At 43.5% G+C, this 11,829-nt stretch overlaps 1 protein-coding gene across 2 annotated transcripts; it reads left to right on the forward strand.

Moving 5' to 3' along the window:
• The first annotated feature begins 2,912 nt into the window (after positions 1-2,912).
• Positions 2,913-11,520, forward strand: rag1 (recombination activating 1). 2 transcript variants are annotated; one of them, XM_080874614.1, is made up of 4 exons: positions 2,913-3,051; positions 4,099-4,437; positions 4,526-5,649; positions 8,271-11,520. In XM_080874614.1, exons 2-4 carry the CDS (start codon positions 4,121-4,123, stop codon positions 10,016-10,018), a joined length of 3,189 nt encoding a protein of 1,062 aa, XP_080730740.1. In that variant the 5' UTR covers positions 2,913-3,051; positions 4,099-4,120; the 3' UTR covers positions 10,019-11,520. The 2 variants fall into 2 exon arrangements, with proteins under 2 accessions (XP_080730740.1, XP_080730739.1); XM_080874613.1 differs by lacking the exon at positions 2,913-3,051 and adding an exon at positions 3,131-3,252.
• The last annotated feature ends 309 nt before the right edge of the window (positions 11,521-11,829 follow it).

Raw genomic sequence — 11,829 nt, forward strand, 5'->3', positions numbered from 1 at the left:
AGTGGGGAAAAGGGTTTGTTCTGGCAGGTAGCTTTGACGAATAGCCCCGTACTGAAGTCTACCTCTTTGAGTATTAATCTACCCAATCATGTCTCCGGATGAGGAATGGAAAAAATGGACAGTAGGAGGTGACTTACTGAGAATCGGCTTGAAGAAGTTGTTGAACGTGCTTTGAAATTTCAGATAAGAATTTGCATACTAAACGCTTAATATTCCATAACACAGTGGGAATATGGGAGTGAAATGCCCCCTTTACCTCGATGCAATCACAAAGATGCACACATTCTTCATGACATTTTGAAATATCATGCAGTAATTTTGGTTTAGTCTATTCAAATGTGGACATTGCTGACATTTTATTCCCAGTGAGGAAAGTAGGCTACCAGTGCTTCTGCGGAATTCATCTATTGTCCATCTTTGCTATTGACACTTTTCTTTAAGCTGCTATGTGGCTTGGGCTGTCAGGGGATCTTTTTTTGGACTTTTGGCTTATATAGTTCTCCTGGAAGGTTTGATCTCTTTCCCCCTTTCCTTGTCACAGCATGCAATCAGCCCTAAGCCCTTTTGTGTTCTCCATTCTGAGCTAAGCCTGTTATCCTGTGCAGCTCCTTTACACAAGATCACTACTATATCCCCTTTCTCTGTCTTTCACCCAGTACACGTTCCCTCTTGTTCTTTTGTCCGTCTAGTTCTCTGTGTGTTCTTGTGCTTTGTACACATAGATCCATAAGTAACGATTCTGATTCTGATCATTCTGAAGTTTCTCAGGATGGATTAGTAGGAAGTACTTTATATTTATTTGAACTGTTCTTCGGCATAATCCCCCAAACACCAGAGCAAACTCACAAACAGACGCACAGCAGCCCCTCCCACCCATCTTCCCCCACCACCTCCCCTTCTCTCAAATATAGAGTATATAGCGGCCCAGCCATATTTCTGCTCACCCCTCCCTCAGCACACACCTGCTTTATGGTCATTCAACTGCACACACACACACACACACACACACACACACACACACACACACACACACACACACACACACACACACACACACACACACACACACACACACGCTGTTGTTGCATTCTGGAAAAAATGAAAAAACAAACAAACAAACAAACACCCCCACCAACTGCAAGGTGTCAGTTCAGTGGTGCATTGCAAACTCCTGTATGTCCTCCTAAACTGCAGCCTCTATGTCTCCCAGGGTTTGCTCCTCACATTCATAACACTCTGCTCCATGCCAGGTGGCTGTCTCCACAAGTCCTCTTTCCCATAAATCAGACTGTCTTTGAATTGATCAATAACAAGTCAATTAGCAGGCGTAGAGAGATGAGGGTCTCAGGGGGTGACTGCTTGTTTGTCAGGCAGACATCTGCAGCTCTGTCCCTGTCTGCCACAGAGTTAGGTGTGGCGTTTACCTTGGAAACATGTGGCTACTTGGCTATCATAAATCTAAATATCAACTATAAATAGGTCTGGAACATCTTGCTACAATCCATCATTTGCTTGTTCTTGGATATATAATGAATCAAGCATTGTGCACCTCGGATCTCTCAGGTGTGTCTGATAGATATGAGCAGGCCTAGAAAACAGCACTTTTGTCGCCAGCTTCGGTCTGCGTAGTGGCTCTTCAGCATTTGCAGTAAGTAGGTGTACTCATCAAACAGAAAGAAAGAGACGGACGAACAAAAACTGCTACTGCTCTCTGAGGTCACACTTGGACATATGCGCCAAATATAAGCTGCAAAGCCTGCCAGTATTCATCCTGCTCCCCTGTTAAGCTGACAAGAGTGGGAGAGACCCAACTGTTGTTTGGTGCCTACTGACTGTGTATCTAATGACTTGGCTGGCAAAGCCAATGCAACAGCAACAGGCTCCTGTGGTGAATACACCAGATTAATCCCCTGGATAATTACAAACAAGAATGATCTTGGGCAAATACTCCCCATACCTGCTGAGAAATTACATCAAATGATGCTGTCTAATTAAAACTCATTTTGAATGGTGACAGACACTGAATATTTGAAAAGATGAATAAAATGTGCTGCTTTGATGCTGACAAGTTATAGGTAAATGAGGTGCTGATCAAAAGAATTTGTGGACAAAAACCATGAAGCACAATGCAGTTTAATGCACAAACAAACAAACTGACAGACAGATCAACACTTGTTGGTTTGGGTGTGTGCAGTTTCTATAAGTCATCATTTGAAGCATTATTTTTAAAATAGTAACCACCACAGTGAGTGAGCACCCACACTCCAATATGACACACACACGTTTGCGCACAAATTGATATTCAACCTAATATGACTCACTTGTGTCACTGGCTTTGTCATTTGGTTTGTCACAGCAGCCCCCATTTGGACTGCTGAGGCAGAAGTCACAAACACTTAGACATGCCAGGGGAAAAGAAAGATGATTAGAATGAAGATTACAACAACAAGTCTTTGTTATTGTTATAGTTCCTCCCGTTTCTTGATTATTCAGATATTTATGCTGTTAAAATCCCCCACCATTATTCAGTTTTGTTTTTAATCTTGACCACTTATCCTGTGATCTGCTACGTCTCTGCACTTTCAGCCTTTTCAAAGGTTTAACAGTATTGCTCTTTCTGTCACAGTGAGGCCACCTGGATGAAGATAGCTAGACATGCAAGTGTGTCTAGCTGAGGATAAGTGTGGTGTGGTAAAAAGTTGTTTGTTTTGGGGGTATGCTGTTGGATTCTCAGCATGCACATGTTACAACTGTTCTTTGGGGTTGACCTTGTTTTTTTTTTCTTTCCTCAGCTGCCTCGATCAGGTGGCAGTGGTTGACTGTTGGGATTCCACCAAAGGATGGGTATAAATATGAGGCCCAATGAGACAGTCAGGAGCATTCCCACTTTATGGAGCCACGACTCCTGGTAACAGAAGCTTCAAGCTGTGACTGGCTCAAACGTATACAGTATATGTAGGGTGTAAGGGCCTAGCTCCAGGGCTTTCCTTGTGCTCCCATGCAGAGAGGAGCCCCCAAGGGAGCTGACGCCAGCTGAGACTGAAAAACAAGGTAAGAGCCCAGCTGACACACATGCACACAGGCTCAGCTGTTTGTCTCAAAGGGGAGTTCAGCATGAGAAGTACACAGAGAGAGAGCTGAGAAAATAAGGAGACTGACAGATTTGAGCCTCCAAGGATGAAAATGTAGTGAGATCATTGAAAGATGGATAGACAGAAGATTCAACTGTGTGAATGCTGTAGGTGTGAAATGGTAAGAGCAAAGATTGAACTATTAGTTTCTAAGATTGTTTGACTGCTTTATTGTCAGAACTGGTAATAGAACCTAGATAGTATGGGAGAAGATGAAATAGGGCCCATCAGTGTAGCACCGTCATTGATCTTACCTGTGCTGTATCATAAGAGCATTTGGCTGCTGAAATTGAACAATCTTGTGTTTGGAATAATTCTTTATGATGTTTATTCAATATGATGGTTTCTCATCTTCTTTTGCATCTGGTTTGGTCAATATCTATGTAATATGTAATAAGTTTGCTGTGTTTCCGATTTTTCCTTGCATTAAAAGTGCCAGTTGGAAGCTTTCAGGGCTCCAGCTCTCCTGCCAGCCAAGAAAACAACTAATATAAATGATTGACAACCTTGCTGGGATAAGGTTTCCCATTTAGCAAACTTGCTGTGTCAAAGAAAAAAAAAGTCACAGTAGCTTACTGAGTGATGGGCTTGAAGATGAGTGAAATGAGGATTTTGGTGTTGTATCGATCCCCTAGTGCTTGTCTCATGCATTTTACACAAGATCTAAATGCCACTTATGGTATAATACAGCAGTCTAGGTCAAGGTTTGCTCTTCTCTATTCAGTGGGAATTTCAGGGTGTTATGAGCATAAATTCAGCAGGAATCAAGTAAAGCTTTTGGATTGTGTCATGGTCTCAATACTGAGAAGACACTACTGGCTCAACCATCCCTGTGAGGATTTTTAACCTTCAAACCTTTTCTCAATATCTATCATCTTATACTACAGATGGCTGAAATTGTTTTTCATGCTTTTGCAGTATATCAAATGACCTCCTCATCTCTTCTCTCCTCTCCTTGCCTCTCCAGCACCTAAGCTCTACATCTCATCATGGCAGCAGAAAGCCTGGAGACAGATGGTCCCAGATCATCCATGCCGCCAGAGCTCCACCATCCCCACTCTGAGTATTCTCAGTGGAAGTTCAAACTCTTCAGGGTGAAGTCCATGGAGAAAGCCCCTCTGCCCAGTGAAACACGGCCTGAGATTTCACCTACGGCAGCTCCAAATATAGAAATAGATCATGCTGCGGGTCCAGGGAGTGTTATGAAATTATGCCTAGGAGGAAAAAGCAAGGAAAATGTGGAGGGCCCTGGCAGGAGAGTAGATGTGAAGCTACAGGAGATGGAAACCCACATGGACCACCTCAGGTAATCAAATTGTTACATTTTGTGAATGATGCTATGTTATATTCATTTGTTTCTAAGGATCTGACACTATTTCCCTGGCTCTTTATAGGGGTTTGTGTCGTGTCTGTGGAATGGTTCTGAGGAAAGTCAAAGGACCAGTGCACGATGTTCATGGAGATCTGGATGAGGTGAGCAAGTGTGCCTTGCGTAAAATGGGCTGCAAGTTCCCAAGCTGGCCAGAAGTCATCCTTAAAGTCTTCAAAGTGGACGTGACAGAGGACACAGAATCTGTCCACCCCCTTTCCTTCTGCCACCGCTGCTGGATGGTTGCCATTCGAGGTGGGGGGGTCTGCAGCTTCACCAGAACAAGAGTGCCTGAGTGGAAACCTCACTCTTCCCTGTGCCACCTCTGCTACCCCAAAAAAACATCATTCCAGAGGACTGGAAGGAAGAGGAGGAAAGTCCTTCCAAGAGCACAGAGCCTGGCAAAAAGGACCAGATGGGACTGCGACGCCATCGCTGTTGGTGAGAGGAGAGTTCTGAGACCATTTGGAGACCGTCATGGTCCTGCTCTCAGGGCCTGGAAGAAGTTCAGCATCCAGAGAGAGCAGTGGGTGAGGAACATTACACGCTGCCAGAAAGATCACCTGAGCACCAAGCTGCTCTCTGAGAAGCTCCCTGTGGACTTTGTTGCATCGTTCACCTGCCTAGTGTGTGACCACCTGCTCTCTGATCCAGTTCAGTCCACCTGTGGGCACCTCTTCTGCCGTGGCTGCATTGTAAAATTTACCCACGTTCTAGGACCTCACTGCCCTGCCTGCAACTCGCCCTGTACACCCGATAATCTCACCTCACCTGCCAAAGTCTTTTCATCTGCCCTCCATTCCCTACCTCTGCTCTGCCCCAGTGAGGGATGTCGTGAGCAAGTGAGGCTGGACTCATTTAAGGCTCACTGTCTGAGCCACGAGCTGAAGGAAAATGAAAACCTGAGTCTGTCAGAACTTGATAACTTCCTACTAACCAATAAAGGGGGAAGACCTCGCCAGCACTTGCTCTCGCTAACCCGTCGTGCCCAGAAGCATCGACTGAGGGATCTGAAGAACCAGGTGAAGGTGTTTGCAGACAAAGAGGAAGGTGGTGATCTGAAGTCTGTGTGTTTGACGCTGTTTCTGCTTGCACTGAGATCTGGGAATGAACACCGTCAGGCAGATGAGCTAGAGGCCATGATGCAAGGTAAGAGGCTATTATAAGGGTTTATGTTCAATCAACACAGCCCTCCGTGGCAAAGAAAGGGGGATACAAACAAATGAAAATCATGATAGTGTTTGCTCATTAATATTTCCACCTACCCCCGAGGAATACAGTCATCTCATGAATAACAATGAAGAAAAGTCCAATATTCAGGAGACATAAGAAAGCTTTCTGTGATTTTGATTGAAAAGCATTTAATTATTGTCCATTTCTGTCTATTGAACCACTGCTGCTGCACATTCAACCCCTCCCTGATTTTCTCCCACTTTCACTCATCTTGTCTGTCAGTCTCTCATTCTCACACTCCCTTTAATGCACAATAACAACTCTTGTGAAGGGGCTGTTAGAATCAAAACAACATCAGCAGCTCTTGTATCTGCAAATTACACAGACAGCACCATCCTCCTCTCTGGGGAATAGAAGGCAGCTGGTGTCTGTTTTCATCTACAGCCAATACATCACTATTGCCAGCTTCACTGATTCACCCTCTGTCCCCTTATAACATTTGAAATTTAGGAAATATTGGATTTTGTAATCAGCGGCTTGTGGGCTGTTGACAATGAGACATTCACATTTGGGTGTGAAATTTACGCTTCTGTCTGTCTCATTGTAGAAATTACTCCAAATGTGGGATATCAAATAAGGAAATTTTAGATACTGCAGTATTTTCAAAGCACTAGAAATAGGCTTCTGTGGGTTGGTATTACAGTGGGGCAAAAAAGTATTTAGTCAGCCACCGATTGTGCAAGTTCCCCCACCTAAAATGATGACAGAGGTCAGTAATTTGCACCAGAGGTACACTTCAACTGTGAGAGACAGAATGTGAAAAAAAAATCCATGAATCCACATGGTAGGATTTGTAAAGAATTTATTCGTAAATCAGGGTGGAAAATAAGTATTTGGTCACCTCAAACAAGGAAAATCTCTGGCTCTCACAGACCTGTAACGTCTTCTGTAAGAAGCTTTTCTGTCCCCCACTCGTTACCTGTATGAATGGTACCTGTTTGAACTCATCATCTGTATAAAAGACACCTGTCCACAGCCTCAAACAGTCAGACTCCAAACTCCGCCATGGCCAAGACCAGTATTTGGTCAATAACAAAAATACAACTCAATACTTTGTAACATAACCTTTGTTGGCAATAACAGAGGTCAAACGTTTACTATAGGTCTTTACCAGGTTTGCACACACAGTAGCTGGTATTTTGGCCCATTCCTCCATGCAGATCTTCTCGAGAGCAGTGATGTTTTGGGGCTGTCGCCGAGCAACACGGACTTTCAACTCCCGCCACAGATTTTCTATGGGGTCGAGGTCTGGAGACTGGCTAGGCCACTCCAGGACTTTCAAATGCTTCTTACGGAGCCACTCCTTTGTTGCCCGGGTGGTGTGTTGTGGATCATTGTCATGTTGGAAGACCCAGCCTCGTTTCATCTTCAAAGTTCTCACTGATGGAAGGAGGTTTTGGCTCAAAATCTCACGATACATGGCCCCATTCATTCTGTCCTTAACACGGATCAGTCGTCCTGTCCCCTTGGCAGAAAAACAGCCCCATAGCATGATGTTTCCACCCCCATGCTTCACAGTAGGTATGGTGTTCTTGGGATGCAACTCAGTATTCTTCTTCCTCCAAACACGACGAGTTGAGTTTATACCAAAAAGTTCTACTTTGGTTTCATCTGACCACATGACATTCTCCCAATCCTCTGCTGTATCATCCATGTGCTCTCTGGCAAACTTCAGACGGGCCTGGACATGCACTGGCTTCAGCAGCGGAACACGTCTGGCACTGCGGGATTTGATTCCCTGCCGTTGTAGTGTGTTACTGATGGTGACCTTTGTTACTTTGGTCCCAGCTCTCTGCAGGTCATTCACCAGGTCCCCCCGTGTGGTTCTGGGATCTTTGCTCACCGTTCTCATGATCATTTTGACCCCACGGGATGAGATCTTGCGTGGAGCCCCAGATCGAGGGAGATTATCAGTGGTCTTGTATGTCTTCCATTTTCTGATGATTGCTCCCACAGTTGATTTTTTCACACCAAGCTGCTTGCCTATTGTAGATTCACTCTTCCCAGTCTGGTGCAGGTCTACAATACTTTTCCTGGTGTCCTTCGAAAGCTCTTTGGTCTTGGCCATGGCGGAGTTTGGAGTCTGACTGTTTGAGGCTGTGGACAGGTGTCTTTTATACAGATGATGAGTTCAAACAGGTACCATTCATACAGGTAACGAGTGGGGGACAGAAAAGCTTCTTACAGAAGATGTTACAGGTCTGTGAGAGCCAGAGATTTTCCTTGTTTGAGGTGACCAAATACTTATTTTCCACCCTGATTTACGAATAAATTCTTTACAAATCCTACCATGTGGATTCATGGATTTTTTTTTCACATTCTGTCTCTCACAGTTGAAGTGTACCTCTGGTGCAAATTACTGACCTCTGTCATCATTTTAGGTGGGGGAACTTGCACAATCGGTGGCTGACTAAATACTTTTTTGCCCCACTGTAAATAATTCTCTTCATGTGTCAATCCTTTCTTTTTATGTTGAGACTGTGCCTCTTTCTGTCTCTCTCTGAAACTTTATCTCCTCTCATTTTCTCTCTCTGCAGGCAGAGGCTTTGGGTTGAGTCCTGCTGTGTGCCTGGCCATTCGGGTCAACACATTCCTGAGCTGCAGTCAATATCATAAGATGTATCGGACTGTCAAAGCCACAAGTGGCCGCCAGATCTTTCAGCCCTTGCACACTCTTCGAGCTGCAGAGAAGGAGCTTCTCCCTGGTTTTCACCAGTTTGAATGGCAGCCAGCTCTCAAAAACGTGTCCCCATCCTATAATGTTGGCATTATTAATGGGCTCTCTGGATGGTCTTCCTCAGTGGATGACGTCCCAGCTGACACTATCACTCGGCGCTTTCGGTACGATGTGGCACTTGTGTCTGCCTTAAAGGATCTGGAGGAGGACATCATGGAGGGGCTGAGGGAGAGTGGGATGGAAGACAGTGCCTGCACATCAGGTTTTAGTGTCATGATCAAGGAATGTTGCGATGGCATGGGTGATGTCAGCGAGAAGCATGGCGGGGGACCAGTTGTTCCTGAGAAGGCTGTTCGTTTTTCTTTCACTGTTATGTCTGTCTCTGTCCTGGCAGACGATGAGGAGGAGGAGGTTACCATTTTTACCGAGCCAAAGCCAAATTCAGAATTGTCCTGTAAGCCTCTGTGCCTGATGTTTGTGGATGAGTCAGACCATGAGACACTCACAGCTGTCCTGGGGCCTATAGTTGCAGAACGTAATGCAATGAAAGAAAGCAGACTTATCCTGTCCATGGGTGGTCTGCCTCGATCCTTTCGCTTCCACTTCAGGGGCACGGGATATGATGAGAAGATGGTGCGTGAGATGGAGGGGCTGGAGGCCTCTGGGTCCACGTACGTCTGCACTCTATGTGACTCCAGTCGTGCAGAGGCCTCTCAAAACATGGTGCTGCACTCCATCACCCGCAGTCACGAAGAGAACCTAGAACGCTATGAAATATGGAGAACCAACCCCTTTTCTGAGTCAGTAGATGAGCTGCGTGATAGAGTCAAAGGTGTGTCTGCAAAGCCCTTCTTGGAGACGCAGCCAACGCTAGATGCATTGCACTGTGACATCGGCAATGCTACTGAATTCTACAAGATCTTCCAGGATGAGATCGGAGAGGTGTATAAAAAGGCCAACCCCAGCCGGGAGGAACGGCGCAGCTGGAGGGCGGCCTTAGATAAACAGCTGAGGAAGCAGATGAAGCTTAAACCAGTAATGAGGATGAATGGGAACTACGCCCGCAGACTAATGACCCAGGAGGCTGTGGACGTGGTGTGTGAGCTGGTGCCCTCAGAAGAGAGAAGAGAGGCCCTGAGGGAGCTTATCAAACTCTACCTCCAAATGAAACCTGTGTGGCGTGCCACCTGCCCAGCCAAGGAATGCCCTGACCAGCTATGCCGCTACAGTTTTAACTCTCAGCGCTTTGCTGACCTCCTCTCCACTACCTTCAAATATAGGTACAATGGAAAGATAACAAATTATCTGCACAAGACCCTAGCCCACGTACCTGAAATTATAGAGAGAGACGGATCCATAGGAGCCTGGGCCAGCGAGGGGAACGAGTCAGCAAACAAGCTCTTCAGGCGTTTTCGCAAGATGAATGCACGCCAGTCTAAGACCTTTGAACTGGAGGACGTGCTGAAACACCACTGGCTGTACACGTCCAAGTACTTGCAGAAGTTTATGGAAGCTCACAAGGACTCTGCAAAGGCTCTACAGGCTACCATTGACCCAGTAGAGATCCAGGATGATGATGAAATGTCTTTGGAAGTTCCTGATTTTTGAATTTTCCATAACTATTAACATTTGATTGATTTCTAGAGAATTGTACCATTGGTCAGTTATCTCTACATGGAAGTATTTTGACTTTCCAGAAAGCGAAGTCAGTCTCATTCTGCTTTGGGCAAGAGGCCAAACACATTTTATGTTGTTTTTAGTTTTTATATTTTGGAACTCAGATGCTTGTGTGTTGTTAGATATTACAAACAGATTTTGCTTGAATAGCCAGTGTTTTGCACCTGAACCCATAAATGAAGATTATTTTATGGAAAACAATGCTATTTTACACTTTTGATGTTTGTTTTTCTTTCTTTAAACATTTATTTGACTTCGAATTGCTTTGTTAACTGTTAGTTACTACACCACAAAGATGTGACGGCAGAGGCAACACATTTTTTTTCATACTCCTTTTCCTTTTTTTGGTTTATAAATCGACACCATCTGTGAAAAATGGTGCATTTTATTGTATTGCAAGGATATGACACATTTATGCATTTATATAGAGAGGATATTTATGGAAACAGATGAAAGCGCTGTAAGTCATAGAGAGAAATCGTGTTAAAAAGACCACATTTGTGGCCACTGTATTAATATATCATTTTAGCAGGAGCAAAATGCAATCACAGAGACCCAAATGTTCTTTGTTTCATGAGTGCCCTCTGAAAAAGATGACTTTAGTGCTTTATCGTGGGATCCCTGTGGGGCAGAATAGATGCCAGGTCACTTTGAACCAATTTTTATCTCGTTTACTTTTTGCACAGTGGAGGATAGATGATACTTATTTAAATTCTTCTCATAAAATAAAACATATACTGACCTTTTTGTTGATATCATAAAAATACAGTATGGTCCATTACGGTGCCTAATACCCCATGGACTCTCTAGCAGGCAGGGATTTTTCTTAAGTTCTATATATAACCTGGCTCTTTTTCTCAGCTGATATATCTTCACAGCTTCAGTCGTCAGGGGAGAGCGATGGGTGAGAGCCAGAGAGACCTGATGTAAACTGAATTGTTGGCAACTTTATTTGTTTGATTGATTGATTATATTGTCTTTTTCTGCCCTCACCATTTTGAATTGTGACAGGCAATTTTGTTTTCTTACTTGATTGAATGTTTGATTTTATTTTACTGTCATAAATGTAACCATATGACAGCTATGAAATATCCACATTTCATTGGATACTTGTCACAGTGCTACCATAACGCCATGTTTTGGAGTGCATTATATAGCAACTTGTCTCATATTTGTTTTTGCCGTAATGAATTGCATTTCCAAAGTAATGGATGATGGATGATTCACAAAATTCTACTTCTGTCATGTTTCACAGTGTATCTCCTCATTTTGGGCTCACATGCATAGACTAAATGTACAGTTTACTGGGACCGCACAATACTTTCTCTGTTCATTCATTTTGCATACACTAAAGTTCCACTACCTACCACTACCTTCAAATTATGTTATGCTGTATTTACTTATTTCTTATGTATTGTCATTGAATCAGACAACTTACCATCCTTTTGTGAAGTTTGTACTTTTTGTCTCTGTTTACATCAGATAATAAATAAAAACTGAAGAATTGTGATTCTTGTTTGCTTAAATTATTATTATTTTTGTATTTAATTTAATTTTGCATTAGTAACACAGAATTCAGCTGTAAAGTGTTAATAAAAAAACAAAACAAAATAACAATGATCTAAAGAAATTCAGTTGATTCAATATATATGTTGATTCAATATATATATATAGCTTAGACCATTTAACTGTTCACAGTTCTGATTACGTATTGTTTATCAATATCATATTTATGCTCATGT

The sequence above is a fragment of the Rhamphochromis sp. 'chilingali' genome (assembly GCF_963969265.1).
Source record: "Rhamphochromis sp. 'chilingali' genome assembly, chromosome: 2".
NCBI lineage: Eukaryota > Metazoa > Chordata > Actinopteri > Cichliformes > Cichlidae > Rhamphochromis > Rhamphochromis sp. 'chilingali'.

Excerpts from the sequence above, each read along its gene's own strand:
- rag1 (XM_080874614.1), top strand. The coding sequence starts at position 4,121 with ATGGCAGCAGAAAGCCTGGAGACAGATGGTCCCAGATCATCCATGCCG. Across the intron at positions 4,438-4,525 it reads ACCCACATGGACCACCTCAG|GGGTTTGTGTCGTGTCTGTG; the intron begins GTAATCAAATTG and ends GGCTCTTTATAG. Across the intron at positions 5,650-8,270 it reads GCTAGAGGCCATGATGCAAG|GCAGAGGCTTTGGGTTGAGT; the intron begins GTAAGAGGCTAT and ends CTCTCTCTGCAG.